General features: G+C 33.1%; 1 protein-coding gene across 1 annotated transcript; it reads right to left on the reverse strand.

Moving 5' to 3' along the window:
• Positions 1 to 616: 616 nt before the first annotated feature.
• On the reverse strand, positions 617 to 18,344 carry LOC127724723 (glutathionyl-hydroquinone reductase YqjG-like). Its single transcript, XM_052231815.1, is given in 8 exon segments — positions 617 to 792; positions 1,919 to 2,035; positions 3,227 to 3,343; positions 4,115 to 4,208; positions 4,859 to 5,057; positions 5,713 to 5,785; positions 6,133 to 6,311; positions 18,184 to 18,344. Coding segments are annotated over 8 exon segments (957 nt in total). The 5' UTR covers positions 18,278 to 18,344; the 3' UTR covers positions 617 to 708.
• Positions 18,345 to 20,599: the final 2,255 nt, after the last annotated feature.

Here is a 20,599-nt window from a genome sequence, read left to right on the forward strand (position 1 = left end):
GCAACAAGAGAAACCCTTTCTATTCAAATCATGAATACCCTCATGATTTAGGCTGAATTGCTAAAGAATGATGATAGGTGACGACGGACTGGTTAACGTGTTGGAAATGTGTCGTAATTGTTAAAGAATGATAATAGGTGACGACCGACCTACGTGTTGGAAATGTGTCGTAATTGTTAAAGAATGATGATGGGCGACGACGGACCAACGTGTTGGAAATGTGTCGTAATTGTTAAAGAATGATGATGGGTGACGACGGACCTACGTGTTGGAAATGTGTCTTAATTGTTAAAGAATGATGATGGGTGACAACGGACCTACGTGTTGGAAATGTGTCGCAATTATTAAAGAATGATGATGGGTGACGACGGACCTACGTGTTGGAAATGTGTCATAATTGTTAAGAATGATGATGGGTGACGACGGACCTACGTGTTGGAAAATGTGTCGTTATTGTTAAAGAATGATAATAGGTGACACGGACCTACGTGTTTGAAATGTATCGATCTGGGTCAGAAGGTTAATTTGTGTATTCAGCATATGTTCAGATGCGATGTAAAATGTCTCTCTCTGTTTCTAAACAAACAAATACTATATTGTCATATAATATAGCTAATAACAAAATATTTTTCTTTATTATAGATATATGGTCTACATTATGCAATAAATTACAGTCATTTGTTCAGATGCCCTTGTTCTCCGTTCTTATTACTGTCTTCCGTGTGGTTCGTTGAAGTCAATATCAGGCCCTATTGATACTATTCCGTATGGGTTAATAGATGTATGGCTTTGCTGAAAATAAAATCAAGATGAATGCTAGCTTACTTATACTTCATTTACTCATGCTGAATAGTTTTGTTTGGCGTCTTCTTCTTATTTCAAGCATTCCTCTTATCAATTACAAAATTAGGAATAAATTAATGACTTTCATTCGAAATTGTACATGTCTTTACTAAGTTATGACTATGACATTTATCACAAATTATTCCAATTAGGATAGATCGTGGAGATTTCCTCCAATAGAAGTATATTGGGTTTTTGGAATATGTGCTGAAGTTTTTAAATATGCACTGAAGTTTGGAATGGACATTGAAGTTTTGGAATAGGCACTGAAGTTTTGGAATAGGCATTGAAGTTTTGGAATAGGCAGTAAAGTAATGGAATAGACATTGAAGTTTTTGAATAGGCAATGAAGTTTTTAAAAGGACATTGAAGTTTTTGAATAGGCAATGAAGTTTTTGGAATAGTATTGAAGTTTATTATAGTACTTTAATGTGTTATTGATTCACTATCTACAGCAGTGGTGAGACATGACATGTCTTTTTTACTGTCTGTTTCATTTTTCGTTTATCTATTAAACTATGATTTTCAGCAACAAATTATACTGAAAACAATTTCGTATGTAACAAAGTTATGTTGTAATTTCTCATCAATATTATGTCGATAAATTGTTAGTGAAACATGGGATAAGAAAACAGGTGCAAACACAATATCGATAAAAACCTTTAGTTTTTATGCCCTACTATCAGGGGCATTATGTTTTTTCGGTCAGTGCGTCCGTCTGTTCGTCCGTCTGTTCGTCCGTCTGTCCCGCTTCAGGTTAAAGTTTTTGGTCAAGGTAGTTTTTGCTGAAGTTGAAGTCCAATCAACTTGAAACTTGTTACACATGTTCCCTATAATATGATCTTTCTAATTTTAATGCCAAATTAGAGTTTTGACCCCAATTTCACGGTCCACTGAACATAGAAAATGATAGTGCAAGTGGGGCATCCGTGTACTATGGACACATTCTTGTTAATATTAAAATTCTCTACGGATAAAAAAAAACCTTAAATATTCTCCAACAAAAAGAACGAAACAAAGAACCTTCAGAGCACATGCAATAAATTAATAAAAAAATAAATGTAATTTATAATACCTGATAATGACACATTATATGTTGATGATCAACTGTTTCTGATGTACCAGCGGTCTGATAAATATCCTTTACGTACCCCCACATGTTAGGATAGTCTACAATTCTCTTCTTGTTACACTGAATAATGAAATTGAATTTAAAAAAAAAATCAAATTTCGTACGAAAACCATTATTTTTAAATGCTTTTCTATTTGTCTACAATGCCCTGTGTATCCATATGCCATCATATTCACGCCTACTTAATATCTTCTTGACGAACCATAACCAATTTAATCAGCATATGCATTACGTTGGTAAATCCATTTATCGATTTTAATCTCTTAAGCAGAGCTATATAAAATCCCTCGTCATAATGTTCGAAACAATTTAAAACTAGTAAAAATGGCTTGAAAAGTCAACACATCTGAATTTTAACCTGTTTTCATGGAAATGGTTTCCAATTATATATTTTTTTACCCTTTAGTTCCACTGTACATTCGTAATCGAGTATTTCAGGGAATTATACATATCAAAATATCTAAACTGAAATCTTCTACTGTTCACGAGGTTGCTGTATGATATCTACAGTAGTCTGTATAAAAAGTGTAGTAGGTGCAACACTTTGAGGTAGATTTCAGTAATTGTGACCCTTTTTAAAAAGGTGTTCTTTAAAATTGTTTTACGTTTAACTGTACTTTCATTGTATATAATACCAGTATTATTGATTTAAGTGGACGTTTTGTATTGTTTGTTTTTCTGAGTACCCGTGTCTATTTGACTGATCTAGATTTAAAAAAGGGGGGATGCTCGAAATAATAAGTTGACATGGTATTTGTTTGTTAAACTTTTCTAAAGCCAGGAACCTTGTCAGTGGTTGTATAAGCTTTTTTCCAAATGCCTTTGTCCATGAGGTAATTCAATGGTATGGTAGATGTTTTTGATAGTCTGTTAAATATATTCATTACTTGTCTATAGACTTGATCGGCTTTACAACTTCATATATTATTAATATTGAAATGTGTCTATTGTTGTGGAAAGTAGGTTGACCTCTACAGGTGTTTTGGAAGTTAAGTATTTGGATTGCTGTTTTAGATATATACACCACAACTCCTTATATATAAAAATAGACAAGGAAAAGATTTCGGATGGTGTCCTGATATTTCTATACATCTCGAATATAACAGAGAAAAATATCTATTGTGATTAAAATTAATCATACACATGTAAAATCATGCACTATTTTTCCAGTCCTGTCTGAGGTTGTTTTTATACCCGTTTCCTGTTTTCGAGGGATGAAAATATTTGATATAATATAAAAATGCAAAATACCTTGAAATGTCCTACATAAACCATGTCAAATCTGACAAGAGTTGTGAAAAGGCGAATGTCTGCTTCAGTAAGAAGAACTCCAGTTAAAAATCTCCTATTAGAAAGTATTTCTTCAACCTGTTAATACACTGGTTTATTAAATATTGTTAGTCTATTAAAATTTGAACAAAATAAAGCAAGTTTTCCAAAAAACAGCATTTCAAAATTTAAGTTTTCCAACTAATTATTTGACTGCTTGCAATTCGAAATTTTCTCCATATTGAAATTAACGCTTGCATACACATTTGCCAACATTGTTGAATAATGCATTTATATTGACCCCTTGATATTTCTTTTGTTTTTGTGTCGTTCGATTGCTGTCTCGCCGACGTAAACCCCCACATCTCCTTGTATTCATCTCCCCTATATTTCTTATATATGTCGTTCGGTTGTTGTCTTTTTGACATATACCTCACATCTCCGTTAATTCATCCCGGCTGGATTTCTTATTGATGTCGTTCGGTTTAGTTTCGATCAAGCATAGCTCAAGTCGTCTTTTAGTCACATTAATAAGCAGTGCCCTACTAGGAATAATTAAATATAATAAATAGTTTACAATTACGTAATATATTCTTCCTGAAAGGATGTACTTTAATATTATATGTGAATATGATATGATATCATTTAACTTATAAAAATAAGGAGATATGATTGCCAATGAGAGAGTTCAAATGACGATAGATAAAAGCAATCATGGGTCACCATAAGGCCTTCAACAATGAGGAAACCCTTACTGTACCGTCAGTTATAAAAAAAAACCTACATAAAAATGTGAAACAGTTCAAACGAGAATTTATAGTTATGACATATATACTGATCTGTTATTCTACAGATACAACATTTACTTACTCGATCAAGAGATTTGAACAGAGTCGTTACAGCTGTATTGTATGCATCCTGCTTGGTTGCAAAACCTTATTTGTAAACACCATTATTAATTTCCCTGGAAGTAAGAAACGTATAAACTGACGTTAAAACCTATTACCGTTTTCTTCAATTAAATCAGTTCCCGGTATGAACTGAATGACAATTGATGTTGATTACAAAAGTACATTGTAAGACCTTGTAAGTGTATAATGAAGACGTGCTTCTATTAGTCACATTATTATCAACCCCAGCACTGTACTCCAAAAATGTCTTAGCAGTTTTAAGGTGCTGTAGTCCACAACTGACAGCTGATGTCAAAGTGAAAGGTGCTAAACAAATTTTGATTGATGCAAATCGACATATTTTCTAATTCAACAATCACCCCCCGGTTTATGGTTGAGTTCGTGTTGCTCAGTTGGTGTTCTATGTTGTGTTTTGTATACTGTTGTTTGTCATTTGGTCGTTTTCCGTTTATTTGCCCTGACATTGTCAGTTTGTTTTCGACTTTGTTGTCTTTCACCTCTGTTTTGCATCCCAAATGTAATATCTGTTTATACCTATGTCTAATATTTGTCATATAATGTTTTATATGATAAACCAAATCTGTAGTACTATATATACAAGTTTATATATTTTTGTTTTTCAAATTTAATATCAATTCCGAACCGAAAATTCTTGTTATACTATATAAAAAAAAATGCATGTTATGTTTTGTGGAAATCTTACGGATAAATCAATTTGTTGAGTTCATCAATTTGGGAGCGAAGTTCTTCAGGATATAAATCTAACGATTTCTGTTCTTCTGTTGGGCAAAATTCATTGAATTCTGAATTAAGCATTCTAATTATTTCACTCGATTCATTATTTACAATTATTCCTTGAACTTTATCCCATAATACTGGTACGGACACAACTGCATCATAATCTGTAATCATCACAAACATGTTATCTTTTACCAAAATATGCTAATTTTCAAAGTCGTATTATCAAAATTGTGTTAATTTAGTAAGAAATTTTAAAAAATCAAAATGTAAAAACCTATCGTTAAAAGAGAGATGAAAGATACTAAAGGGACATTCAAATTTATAATTCGAAAATAAACCGACAACGCCTATCGCTAACATTCGCAATACAATAAAAGAACAGAGTTCCAATGTCCCCAGCGATGCATATATTTTTCCGTCCAAGGGCAATAACTAAAAAAACTTCTTTTTTGTTCTTCAAAACTTTTTATCAATATCTTAGGAGAAATTATGTCTTGGGAGAACTTACAATGCAACTTTCCATATAACCAATATTTCCAAAGGGCATAACTCTTTTAAAAATAGTTGATCGCCACTGATTTTCGAAAGTGTCCGAGACATGAAACTACACAAGCCATTACCAACAAATCATACATCATACGTACTTGCATTTGATCTCAAATTGAAGCCAGCAAACTGTAAAAGCGGCCATGATGGTAAATTTCTCATAAGACTCACAGTCACCCGGAGAAGGTAAAAACAAATTAAAGAACCATGAGTTCATAATGGCTATTTTACTGTGCCAATCGGACAATGAGACGAGAGTACACAACTTACCAGGATCGACAATTTCATACACTTCTCGGAGATAAGTCTTGCCATTTATGGTGTCTGGGGTGCATTTAGGTCTCTGAAAAAGAAAATACCGATTATATGATTGAATATAAACACTAAATGCATTACATTGGAAAATAAAATGTTCTTAACAAAACTTTTTTTTTAAACCAAGGGGCACAAACAAATGTCCACTAAGGACAACTTGCGATCAGTTCTTGGGATATACTATATTGCGGATTAGAGAATCTATTATTTTGTTTTCTTTTCTTCAAAAATATAATTGATGGAGATCACACACAATTTGTTGATAACATGAGTTCAATGAGATAAATGTCATTAGCTTTATATTGCAGACACCATACATATATGTACATATTCAGCAAGTTCACAGTTTGGTATTTTTACGACAATCAATCGTACCTTATCAGTAAAACTCCATCCTTTTTCTGTAAGTAGCCAATCAACGACTGTACATGATATAATATTATCTAATCCTTTTAGTTTCCGAAAAATGAACGTACGATGTGCCCATGGACATGCCAATGATACGTAGAGGTGGTATCGATTAGCCTCGGCTGGAAATCCAGAAGATCCATCAGCTGAAAATGACAAGGATTGCCAGTATATATATATATATATATATTGAATACTGTGAACAAGCGAGTAAAAGACAACTCTAGGACAGTAAGATAAGTACAGACACACGTAGGAGCAATTATAACAGTCTTTTAAATGCCTTATTGTAAAACAAAAACAGAACCATTTTGCGCCCCTTGAATACAGGACTACGTTTATCGTGGTGAACTTTCTCCTTATCATTACCATCTTTTTTGTGCATATCATACCACAGTTATTTCAACGCTAACGAAAATCTGAGATCATCTCCGCATCTTCCAGGTTATGACGAATGCTTTGGTAGGCTGGGTATAGTCTTAGTTGTCAAGTTACGGCGACCTGTGCGGAAAGATAAGAGACCATATACTTGTCTAATGCTTTTGCCAGAACCACTATTCCACCGGTTCATTCACAAATTATTGATAACACTTGCATAAGTAGATATAAGAAGATGTGGTATTAGTGCCATTGAGTCAACTCTCCATCCAAGTCAAAATTTATAAAAGTAAACCATTATAAGTCAAAGTACGGTCTTCAACACGGAGCCTTGGCTCACACCGAACAGCAAGCTATCAGGTTTTTTAAAGACATATATGAACCAGTCATCATAAATATCTGAGAGTATAGTTTAAGTCGACACTAGGGGTCTTGTTTTCTTGAATTTCTCATATGAACGAAAAGAGCTGAAGCTATACGTCCCTGAGACAGCGACCAAACGACAAATACAATATTTATATAGAGCACAACATACTGTCTTCAACAATACAAAATGTTTATTAAAAAGGCAACTATATTTGGAAAATGAATTTTTGACGAAACTTTTTTTCCATATTTTATTTTCAACAAAATGATAACTTTATCATGGCAAACATTTTTAAATATGTAAGCAAGTTTAGATTTTTTAACTTTCAGGTTTTTCATTCTCCCAAGGTTCTTTTTTTAACTGTTTAACAACACAGATCAGCTTGTCAGTTATTCTCTCGCCTTGCAAAATTACCAAAAAATAATTATTATCTATATATATAGTCATACAGATTCGTGGGTTAATTTATTCATTCATTCATTCATATCTTTAATTCCTCATAAATGAGATTCAATGAACATATAATTAATGAATATAAGTAAACGTCATAATTACACACAAAATATTAGTATAAGAGCAAAATATAAAGTAAATACACAAAAGATAAATGACTGGTTATACAAGCAATATTTAAAATACTGATGCAGTGACACATCATGTATTGGCACATCTAATAACACTGTCTAAGAGATCGACTATATTCTGCTACACACTGGATAACATGTGCATGACACAGCTTGAGAAACTGAACCGATTCATCTATGTTTGAAAAAATTGTCAGTGGTTTTCGACCGAGTAACATTTGAAACAGGATTTCGTCGTCATACATGTTTAATTCACAGTAAAGCTGCACTGGAACATTTTCAACTAAAATGTCCCACCAGACTTCGCGCTGTGCATTAGTACTTGGGCAATTGCAACACGCGTGTACATAAACATCTTTAAAATTCATTGTGCATATATCACATGTATTACTTGTTGTATTTGGTATTTCAGTTAGTAATTTAGTGATTAAGAAGGAATTTTTAATCTCCTTAAAAGAATTTGAGTATTTCCAAAATTCCGTAATAGTCACTGACGTGTGAATATTCCTGAAACGTGTGAAATTGTCATCAGAATTAACACGGTTTAACCAATTGTTTAACTGTATACTATCAACTGCGCTATAAACGATAGACTTCCAAATTTGTTTTGATGGGAATGTTCCCTCTTCAATATAGTCAAGAAGGTAACTAATAAGTCCATACTGTTTTAAAATGTCAACGATATCAGGAATAAATCCGTAGTGTTTCCTTTGAGAGTCTACAAAGAAAGTAAACAATATGGTGAGAAAAATTCTCTTAGAAAGAGAGGAAATGTCTAAGATACACAGTTTTTGTAGGAATATGAGTTTTCTTTTGTCAATATATCCTGTTATTGGATGAATACCAAGAATACTTTCGCACATATCAGATCGAGTCGACGTTTTCAAGTTGAGAATATGTTTCACTATAAAATGTTGAAACCGGTTTAAAGTAGCTTTGTCATAAGATTTCATGTTATTCCACATCTCACACCCGTATAAAACACTGGGTAGTATCACAGTTTTATATAGATTGAGTAATACACACAGATTCGTTGCGTTTGTCTTTATACCATTCAACGCAAAGTATGCGTTTCTGCCTTTTCTGCATGAACTTTCAGTTCTTTGATTTGATTTAAATCGAGAGTTTAGTTCTATACCTAAGTGCAGATAGTTATTTGCTATCGGGATACGTTCATTACCAATTAACCATGGAAAATTGACATTGATCTCTCTTGTATTTACAGAAAATTTAATAATACACGACTTATTTGCATTAAAACGAAAACGCCATTTCTTTGAATATTGGTTACACACATTAAGCATACGTTGTAAGGCTACTGGAGATGTGGCAATACATGATATGTCATCTGCAAGAGCTGGTGCACAACAATTGATATTGAAAATACCTGTATTTGGATTAAATTTTTCCAGATCACAAATTAAATCATTTATAAATACTAAATACAATAAACCTAAGAGCACACCTCCTTGTCGTACACCTTCTAATACAGAGAAAAAATCTGATTGACATTGATTGACAACAACTGCACTTTTCGTATTATAATGGCAGTCATTAATTATTAACCATAGCTTGCCATTTACACCAAGTTTAAACAGTTTGTACATTAAACCTAGCCTCCATACCGTATCAAATGCTTTCCTGCTATCCAGGAATGCTACAAAAATTTTACTAAATAATTCAATATTATGAAATATAGTTAGGATGCAGTAAGACATCCGAGATATTTCTGAAAACCTTGCTGCTGAGGGTTCGGAAAGACACTTTCATCAAAGACATATAACAACAATCTTGACTTAATAACATGCTCAAACACTTTGAGTACACATGAAAGTAAGGTGATTGGTCGGTAACTGTCCGGTGAAGTCTTAGGTTTATTGTTGCCTTTAAATAATGGAACAAGAAGACCTAGTTTCCAGCCATTAGGGATACGACCTTTACTCACAACTAGATTGAATAACGATGTTAAGCATCGAACTAAAGTATTTCCACCATACAACAGATGTTCGTGTTGAATTTTGTCATGGCCACTAGCTTTTCTACGCTTTAAGAGTTTAATTATACCATCGACTTCCCTTTCTTGGATAATACCACCTGGTAAATACACGTTTTGTTCATAACAAGATTTTAATATTTTATTGTAATCAAGTTCAATCTGTTGTTTCGTGTCATTATCATACACTTCATCACTGTCAGGCTGGTAGAGTTTCGAAAAATAGTCCATAAACGCATTAGCGATGCTTTCGGGAGTGTTGCATATATTGTCATCTTGGATTATTTCAGGATAAATTTTGGACGAGACAGTTTTATTACGTTTAATGAGTTTCCAAAAAAGACGGATATCGCATTCAGCTGCCTTATTAATGTCATCGTTAGTTTGTTGTATATATTGTTCATACGCAGCCTGTTGTATATTTCGGAATTCATGTTTTGCTCTCTTGTATAACCTATATGAATCGTGATGCATACCTCTAGGGCGACCATCAATAACCCAGGCTTTTCGTAATGATCGTTCCTTCTCGTGGGCAATCTTAACACCAGATGTCCAATACGGTTTAGTAAAAGGATTAAATCCACACTTCGGGACTGTTTTATCTGCTGCAAAATGTAAAATAGTCACCATATCGTTGTATATAGTATCAATATCTGCATTATCCGAGTCCATTTTCTTTATCAAAATTTGTAAAGGTTCGTGTAAAAATTGTTTATACAGTTCGATTTGATCGTCCGTTATTTTGTGCCATGCTGGTAGCTTACTAAATGAATTCAATATTTGATGAGGATTATGTTGCAACACTATTTCGGCTAAAACTGGTAAATGATCGGATGTACTACTAACCGAACCCTCGCTAAGTATTTCATAAGACTTAAGCTGCCTATATATACTATCATTCATAAGAATATAATCAATCATTGATGTCTTATTAATAAATGTATAATCTGGCCCTTTATGTTTAATTTTTCCACCTGAAAACAGCAATTGATATCTTTTAACAAATTTCAATAGCTCCGCAGATTTGTACCTGTTTGAACATAATTTATCTTTCTCAAGACAACTGGCATTTAAATCCCCTGCGATTATAACATTGCCATAATTACTATAATGAGTATATAATGTATCTAATATATTAAGTTCAGTTCTATAGTTATCTACAGATTCATCAGACGGTAAATATGCACCAAAAATAAATAATGACCCCTTAGATGGGGTTTTGATCTCAAGACCAACAATTCTTTCTGAGTTCGTATCATGAATTTCATTAATAGAAAATTGTAGTGTGCTCTTATACAGGATGGCAATACCACCTTTACCATGATATGCGTTATAAAAATTAGGCAAGGAATCAGCTTTACATACACATTTATATCCTTGTTCAATACTTGACAAATAATTTAAGGATCTGGTTTTAAGTTTATGTTCAGAGATAATACAAACATCACAGTCAGTACTTCTTAATAAATTACTCAAACATACAGTAGAAGACATAATACCTCTTACATTCCATGCTAAAAGTTTTAGACTAGACATTATAAGAAACAAGGTAACCAAGGTAACAAGGGAAAATAATATTTTACACTGCATTTTGATTGTTTATTATGAGTCTGGTTCATGTTGAGCATCATCCGTAAAGCGTTGATTCCATTCACGGTTGCTTAACCATTTTCTACAATACACGCCCCTTTCGGCCAAAAGTTTTCTGTTTCGACAATTTCTGCACAATTTTCTGCGATGTTAAGCTTTGCAGATATCCGACGATCATTGTTCCTTGTGCTAAACAAACGTAAGTATGTCACATGTACATTTTTATTTTCTAAGTAACTTAAAATTCCAGCTCGCGTAGATTTTGAATCAATTCCTGACAGGTAATACCTAGCCGTTCTGTTCTTTGTAACACCCGTAAAAAAGTTTTCATTTGTCGTTTCAACATTGCTAGTGAATCCTTTAAGTCGAACAGGAATTTTATAAGTAATGTCATTGTTTTCCGTATTTGGTTTCGAAATGTCTCTGTTTTCTTTGCTTTGCGTTTCATGCGTCATGTACGGCAAACCTGTAACATTATCATTATTGTTATTACCGTTAGGAGATTTTTTTTCCATGTTTTGTTTACAAGTTACGGGTGATCGCCTGTCTGGTATTTCTATAGGTGATAACTGACCACTTCTCGTACTAGAGTTCATATGTATACCGGTAGTATGCGGACTATCTGGGGTTCCCGGTGGGGTTGCTTTAGAGGCATAAGATTGTTTTGAATTCCATTTTAAATCGCTAATATTTTTTTGTAGACTAACGCATAATTTACTATATCGCTCAAGTTCGGAGTCAAATCGTTTTACATTAGCTGTATACGAATTAAAGTCAAATTCCCCAATAGCTTTGGATTGTTGGTTTATTAGCTTGTGGTTTGTGTCATACTGTGTAAATTTTCGTTCGCAATTGATTAGGTGTTGGTTTAATCGCTCATTCGTGCTCGAAAGTTCTGTTTTTAATTTGTCGTTTTCAGTTTTTATGTTTTTGATAATTCTTTTATTTTCGATTTCGTTTTTCTCTAATAGTACTACTCTTTCAAGGAGAGTTTGTACAGTTACCCTCATTTCGATGATATTACATTCTTGGGTCACAGTTTTACTTTGGTCACTAATTGATTTATGGTCATCTTTTCTGAAAACATCATCAATGCTCGAATCATCACCGTTAATGAACATATATATTATGTAGCAGTCTTTTGCATATTTTTGTGTAGAGGAACTTTTGTTAGTGCTTTTTCTGGTAAAAAGTTTTCCCGTCGGACACCCCTGGATAGATTTCGCTCTGCTCGCTAAGATAGTACGATACCAAGTTATCGTATTCTCAGAATCATGGGTCAAATCAATGAGTTTTAAGTAATAGTTATACACCGAGGGATAGGTGTGTCTGGATAAGGAACCCCGTCGGCCGGAGGCCGGAGGGGTTTCTTATCCAGACATACCGTATCCCGAGTTGTATAACTAACTTACACCCCATTCTAAACCCTATATTTGTTAACATTGATTATTAAATGAAAAAAAAAAAAACGATAGCGTATATATTGATAATATCAACCATGATTTATAAGAATATTTTTTTGTTACATGAAACCCCACTAGTAACCTTTCTTTGGTTATCTTCGTTCAAACTTTGACAAGTGAGTATATTTTACAAATGTCAAGTTGTTTTGCATATTCCCGTTAAATACATGTGCTAATATGGATCAGCAGGTCAAGGTTGACTGTTTCGTGTATTCTTATTACAAACAAAAAAAATACATCATGCTCCTGGTATACAGTTGTCAATATGGACGGGTATAAGACGGACGACATTTTGTGGCAAGGCTTGGATTTGGTAGAAGAGACTCAAGATAAAGGAAATATTATAACACAAAGCACCTACCTGTATCAGTCTAATAAAGGTAATCATAACTGTATTTTATATCTTACGATTTTATTAAAAACAAAAGCCCCCTCCCTCATCTCGAGAATAAACAAACATTCATATTCGAACATACTAAGGAATAGGTGTGTCTGCATTAGAAACCCGACTACAAGACACTCTCTACATACAATATTTAAAATTGAGAAACTCCCTTTTTTTAGGGTCAATCAGGGGCTGATCCAGCCGGGGGTTCCCAACTCAAGAGAAAAAGGGGGGGGGGGGTCCAACCATTCAAATGCATTGATCTTTTAAATAAAAGTCGGGTCCAACCCGCGGAACCCCCAACCCCGGATCGGCCACTGGGTAACCAGGGGAGGGGGGTCCGGGAGTTAGAATCCAAATTTTTTTTAAAGATCAATGCTTTAGAATAGAGACATATGACTGGGATAAAAAAAAATTACCTTCAAGCAAAAAAGTATTTAAATGATTATTTTTGTATTCCATATAGATGCTTATTGGAATTTCCTAAAATGTGTTTTTTTTAATATCATGAAACAATTTGTAGTGAACACTATTAGTAATTTCTTATGTTCATAATCAATATCTATTGTTACGAATAACAATGGACTTTGTTTGCGGGATGTAGAAGCAGGGGTTTCCAGAAACCCCGCTCGTCACACCCTGTGGTCAAAATCCATTGTTATTCGTAACAATAGATCTATTCAATTTACACTTGTTTCAGAAATAGAAACTATGAAGTACAACAATAGAACTGGGGTGTAATACATATGAATCTCTTGGAAGATCAGAGAGTTCTTGGTCTAACAAGGATATAAATTCTTGATTCGGTACAAAATCGGCTATTTGAGAGTTCTGAGTTTCTGGGTATTCGTCAATGGCGTCATTGTTGTTTACATATGAACGACTTGGGGTGTTTATCTCGGTCAAAATTTGGACAATTTGACTGTTTTGGGGTAAATACTCCCTGAAAGTATCATCGTGTACTTCTTGTAAACCACAGGGCTCATTTTCAATGTTTGTAGTTTGATTTAAATCAGATAATTCACTGTTGAAATCACTAGACGATACAACACGACCATAAACGTCGGTAGCCATCTTATCTTTTCTAAAAACCTACATACCAACAGAATAACCACTATATTGAACAAGAAGATCACAAAAGTCTGAATCGCTCACCCGGTAAAAATATGCCATTTTGATATTTTTACCAGTACTGCAATCAGTTGTAAATCTTATTGAGTAATATTTTTGTAGATCTTGTGTTGATGATCATTTTACTGTTTACAGTTTATACCTATCTATTTAAGTTTTCGAGATAATTTGTCAAAATTGTAAAAATTTAAATAAAATTTATTTAAGAGCAATAAATCCTGTCAAGGATTTGACAATTTAGCCATGCTGACTCATTTGTAGATTTATTGTGCTTTTTACAGTTTCTCTCTATCTACTAAAGTTTTTTTACGAATATGCCAAAAATGGGTAAAAATCATCATTTAGGGGAAATAACTCTTGTAAGAAGTCGGTTGACAATTTTTGCCATGTTGAATTTTTGTAGATCCTATGGTGCTGAACAATTTTTTACTGGTGCTGAACATTTTTCACTGCTTACTGTTTCCCCGCTATCTATGATAGATTCTGCAAAAAAACCACGTCAAAATGGGTTAAAAATCATCTTTCAAGGGCAATAACTACTCTAATGGGTTAATTTTTTATTTCGAACATGTTGACTTATTTGTAGATCTTTTTGCTTAACATTTTTGCTATATATTGCTGCTCTATATCTTTCATAGTTTCTTTAAAATAAAATGGGTAAAATGGTTATTCAGGGGCAACCAATTCTGTAGTTGACAATATCGGCCATTTACCTTATTCGCAGATTTTATTTTGCTTAACATCTTTGATATCTATAAGTTCTCTCTCTCTATCATTTCTTCTACAAACATTGCATACAATGGATAAACACATGCTCGTTAGGGCAATAACTCCTATGAGGGATCAATTTACGACTTCGTCCATGTAGTTGACTTATTTGTAGATCTATCTAGCTGAATATTTTTGCAATTTACAGATTCTCTATCTATTCTGGTTTCTGGAAAAATGGGCAAACATCATCATTCAAAGGTAATAACTCCTCTTTAAGGGGCAATTGAAGATTTCGGCCCTGTTTATATACTTTTAGATCTCGTTTTTTTAACATTTTTGCTTATACAATTTCTGTCTATTATATTATCAACAAAAAAGAAAACAAAAAAAGTGGTAATAATCGTCTTACAAGGGCAATTACTCCTATAAGAGATTAATTGACGATTTCGTCCATGTTGACTTACTAGTAGATCTTATTCATCATGACATTTTAGCTGTTAAAATTTCTCTTTTTCTTTTATAGTTTAACAAGATAACAACCTAAAACTTCGATATTTGAGGAAAAAATACAAAAAACATTATAGGGGCAATAACTCCAAAAGGGATTGTCCTATTTTTCTGAAAATTACACAGGATCTTGACCTGCTGATCATTTTACCTACGTCTGGTTTGCTCTAACTGTTTTTGTTTTTATAGATATAAGCCAAAAACTGAATTTATCTTTAAAAATATTACATTTTAGGGGGAATAACTCCAAAATCGGCTGTCCGATTTTTCTGAAAATTTTAAAGGAGACAGACCTTGACCTGCTAATATTTTTTTCCCAGTTTTGCTTCAGATGCTTTGGATTTGATATATAAGCCAAAATGCATTTTACCCCTATGTTCTATTTTTGGTAACCGCGTGTTTATTAATGTATCAAATCCCTGAATATAATATCAAAACTACATACCCTTCAGATGCTGAATAGAATATCAAAACTACATACCCTTCAGATGCTTTGAATTTATATATAAGCCAAAATGCATTTTACCCCTATGTTCTATTTTTAGTAACCGCGTGTTTATTAATGTATCAAATCCCTGAATTTAATATCAAAACTACATACCCTATGGAACATTCCGGTAGAGTTTTGTATTATTTGACCTAGTTGTTTAGAGGTGAAGAGGTTTTTTTAAGTCAACGACGACGGACGGACGACAGACGAAGGACGCCAAGTCATTGTAAAAGGTCGCATGACCCTTTGGGACAGGTGAGCTAACAAAGAAATAAAAAACGGCACAAATATTAGAAAGTAGGGCCAAAATGTGCCCGTTACCATAATAAGCTAGCTTAGAGAGTCACTGATGTTGGCTGAATACTTCCGCTCAAGAATAAAAAAAAATTATCAGACACAACACTCCTCACAGAACACTCCTGACACAACACTCCTTACAGAACACTCCTTACAGAACACTCCTGACACACAACACTCCTTACAGAACACTCCTGACACACAACACTCCTTACAGAACACTCCTGACACAACACTCCTTACAGAACACTCCTGACACAACACTCCTTATAAAACACTCCTTACGGATTTCATTACAACATTTTAATTGGAATCGGCAGTATTTATGAGAGCCCAGGAGATCTTTAAAATCGTCAGACCATCAGATTTGAACTGAATATGTTTGTTCATCATGCCATTAGCTCTTTCTGTTGAAAGATGTTAGACCTTTCACAAAGAACATTGATAGAAAACTAAAATTACGAATGTATAACATAAGATGACAAACCTAGAGGCATAAAAAGTTTCTACTGCTCACATGGCTTCTGTTTACTCGTCTCTAACTTGATAAGGTTAAATAATAAACAACAATAAATACTTCCTTTCATTTTCCATAGTTTGCCACTTCAATTATCTGGTTAGAGAACTATGAAACCCTTTCATTAAAATTTGTTTCAAGCAAATTTCTATATGCATGTTTAACCATTCAACCATCATCCAAAGTCAGTTGGTGCAATGTTTTCTAGTTAGAATTATCAACCATAATTCCAAATTTAGATTAAAAACATATCATTCCCCTTATTAAATAAAAAAAAAGCGCATGATGCAATTACCGTGCGTACAAAATGACATTAGGTACTCTCGCGACCAAAAGTTTGGAAAGACATCAATATATTAACTTGAACGTGGAACTTGATAGCTTTAATATCAAGCGGGCCTAAATACACACGGATAAACCAATATTATGATAACTTTGCCGGAGTGAGTTGCAACATAAACTTAAATACATTTAAAATGTATATATGTATAATTATATGAATTAGAAATTTACAGACGAAATATACACGTCAATGCCTAGGCACTGGCTATTGGAAGGATGGTACTTTCGGGGACTGATAGTCAGGCCAGGTCATTAGCAGCATTGCCGGTCAAGTGCTGGTAAAAAAATGCATACTATATGATATCCATGTGCACAACACGTGTTTCAATAATCTTAATCTGGTACTTTCGAGACCAAAAGTTTGAGAAAAGCAAAATGAATTCCTATAGGGTTTCAAAATAAACTATGACGGTTATTTTGAATTTTCAATCAACACCTTAATAATAAGATCTAATAACACTTATAAGGACTTTCATAATAATATATGCTTAAGCTTGGTTTCAATTGGTTCAGCCATTCCTGGGAAGAAGTTTTTCTAAATTCAGCCTATCAGAAAGTAGAAAAGCCATAGTGGCCATGTTTTAAACATAGGTGTACAAAGCCGGTTACAACACCCGGGAAGGTACATCTCTGCCAAATTTGGATTCTTTGTGTTCAGCTGTCTCAATGTGAAAGATAATGGACGGACGACAGACGACATACAGCAAGTGATGGTAAAAGCTTACACGACCGTCGGCTTGGTGAGATAAAAAGAGCTTTTAACATGACAGGCAAAATCAAGTGAGGTAATTTTTACCTGAAGGAGTTGAAACCTGAAATTTACAATCAAGATATATCCATATATCCTTAAACCATACAAGTAATGAAGCTACTGTCGCACGAGTGTGGTTTGGGCCTCGTGTACTGGCAATGACACAGCTATAGTCATAAAACCTGGGACTATGTTAGTATAACAGTCCCAGATAAAACATATGATACCAATTTCAATGCGCTCGGTTTTCCAACAGTTCTTTCAATAGTATGATCATAGCTATAATAGTTGGGACACAACATTGTGTCCATCATATGTGTTCAACATTGGAATTCTGGTTCTTCTATCTGCTCAGTTCTGTTATTCCTCATAATTAGATATTAATTAAAAGTATACATATATTTAACCTTGGTTTTGACAAACATTTATTACCTGTTTAAATTATGGTGTATCCTTGCTGATAGAAAAGGATTTTTATAAGCTATTTCAAAAAATATATTTAATGTTTTTACCTGTAATAAAGTTCCTAAATTTTGACTGCTTTCTTACATATTCTCCAGTATCATTAATTGATGATTTCCAACTCGCTTTTTCTTTTGCTGCCATAACTTGCAAAATGTATCGCAAAGTTCTATTTTAAAATCTGTTTGTTAATATAGAGTCGTTATTTAGAACATAAACTTGTGTTTTATTGTGTACAAAGGGAGACAAATTTAAAAAAATATTAACCAGCTTGATTCATTCCCAAATCTCTAGTAAGTACCGGTACCTAAAATTTTAATAAAGATATTTTTGTCTGGTCATGCTTGCAATATAAGCTATCTTTAAGATCGCATAAGTGTGAGATCCACCTCGATCAATAATTAGGAATAGAGGTGATATATGCTTTTTCAAGTTGTATTTTTCACCTGCTAAATGTTTGAAGTTTTGTGTTGCCATATCCTTATCCGTCAGATTTACCATTATACAATGAAAATGTTTCAGTCATCTTGTATACTCCTGTTTTTTTCCGGTGAGCATGAGAAATGCTTCTTACGTTTCTTATTAATAGTCATTGGGCTTTCTTTCCATTTATATTCGTGGCTATCCGATATTCGTACGTCCAATTATGTTACTTGTGTCGTCTAGAGTCAGCAACTTTTAGAAATCGCGAGGGATTAACATTCAGAAATACATCTTGAAATACTTGAATGATTAAATTGTCCAAGGAATACCAAATGCAGTAAGAAAAGTCAGCTGATGCAATTCATAATTAAAATGAAACTGATGCAATGGTTTGTTGTAAAACTATTCATTGCAAGATTTTTTAAAGAAAATGAAAGATATTTTTTCTCGTTATGCGGTAATCGTTTCTGCACAATGCTTTCGCAGTTGGTATTTTAGTGCATGGTATTTTTTTCTTTCCAATTTTTGTCACAATTTTGTCTTGTGTATTTTCATTATATTTGTCCAACATGCAATTTTTTGTATACAATCTTGTTTCATGTTTATTTCTTAACAGTTTCATAATCTGGTAATTGTTTCAATTTTTACTTCAAACATTGTGTTTGTTTCTTTACAATATTTGTCATCTTTCTTTCTTTTTTTTTTACTGACTTACTTAACAAATTTGCAACTCTCTATACCTATTTCGTTTCTATTTTTATCTTTGTTCTTTTATTTCTGAACAATGCATCAAGCATTGTATGTTTTTTTCACAATTTTATCACAGATTGTATTTGCTTCTGTACTTTGTCAAAAATGGTATTTGTTTCTTGTTTATTATGTAACACATTGTAATTGTTTGTTTATATTTGTCCTACATAATAATTTTGTCATACATTGCATGTTCATACACCGTAAGTTGTAACTATTAGAGTGTATTGGATATGTTTCTGGATATTTTTTGTCACTGTGGGGATTTTTTTGACAATTTTTTCTGGTATGTTATTTGTTCTTTTACCATTTTTTCACATGTTGTATAATTTAACTTGTATTGTTATTCCACATACAATTTTGTCACTTATGTTATTTTTATTTCACGGTACCTGGACATATTGGCACTGAATGTTTTAATTTCTGTATTGTTTTGTCACATGTGATATTAGTTTCTGTACATTTTCATAACCATGACATTTTTGTACCAGTTCATTGCACATGGTATGTATTTCTGTACAATTTTGATACACATGGACTTCCTTTTTGCACCATTTTGTTGCACATGGTATTTGTTTCTATACAAATTTTTCTAATTGAAAATGGTTATAACTAAAAAAAACTTTTAAACAGTTAAATTTTAAATTTTTAAGTATAAAATACATTTTTTGAGCCAAGAGTATATAAATTTTGGCATATAATAGTGGTGAAATCTTATATTAGGATCTAACAGTCGTATTGACCTTGATGGACTCTTAAGATGGAAACTGAAAGTTTTACTGCAACTATCCAGATGAAAAACAGCAGAGAAAATGAATGAGAAACTGTGGATTCATTTATATTTGTGGCTACCAATTTTTTGTGAATAAAGGGAAAATATTTTTTCATGGATATTTGAATTCATGGTTTTAAAAAAATTCTGCAAACAAGCCTATAGAAATGTGTACTATGTTGAAAATTAAAATTTGTAGTTATCATGTAACCATGGAAACTGGTATCCCACAAATAACAAGCATTCTGAGAGTATTGCATGGCAATACATAGTCCCCTACCGGTTAAAATTTCATTGTACTGGAACAAAATGCTAACTTTATCTATAACTTGAAATGGCGTAAACTATATAACAAAATATCAAATCAATATCTTCAAGCATGACGAAAAACACGTGGAAAAACTGATTATTAGCGTATATTTTCTAAGTCCAAGGACCATAACTCTGCACAAAATCATCAGATCAGAACAAAATTCGAACTTGATCTGTAACTGGTCATGATAAAACTACATACCAAATAT

Source organism: Mytilus californianus, unplaced genomic scaffold, assembly GCF_021869535.1.
Source record: "Mytilus californianus isolate M0D057914Y unplaced genomic scaffold, xbMytCali1.0.p SCAF_14, whole genome shotgun sequence".
Taxonomy (NCBI): Eukaryota; Metazoa; Mollusca; class Bivalvia; order Mytilida; family Mytilidae; genus Mytilus; species Mytilus californianus.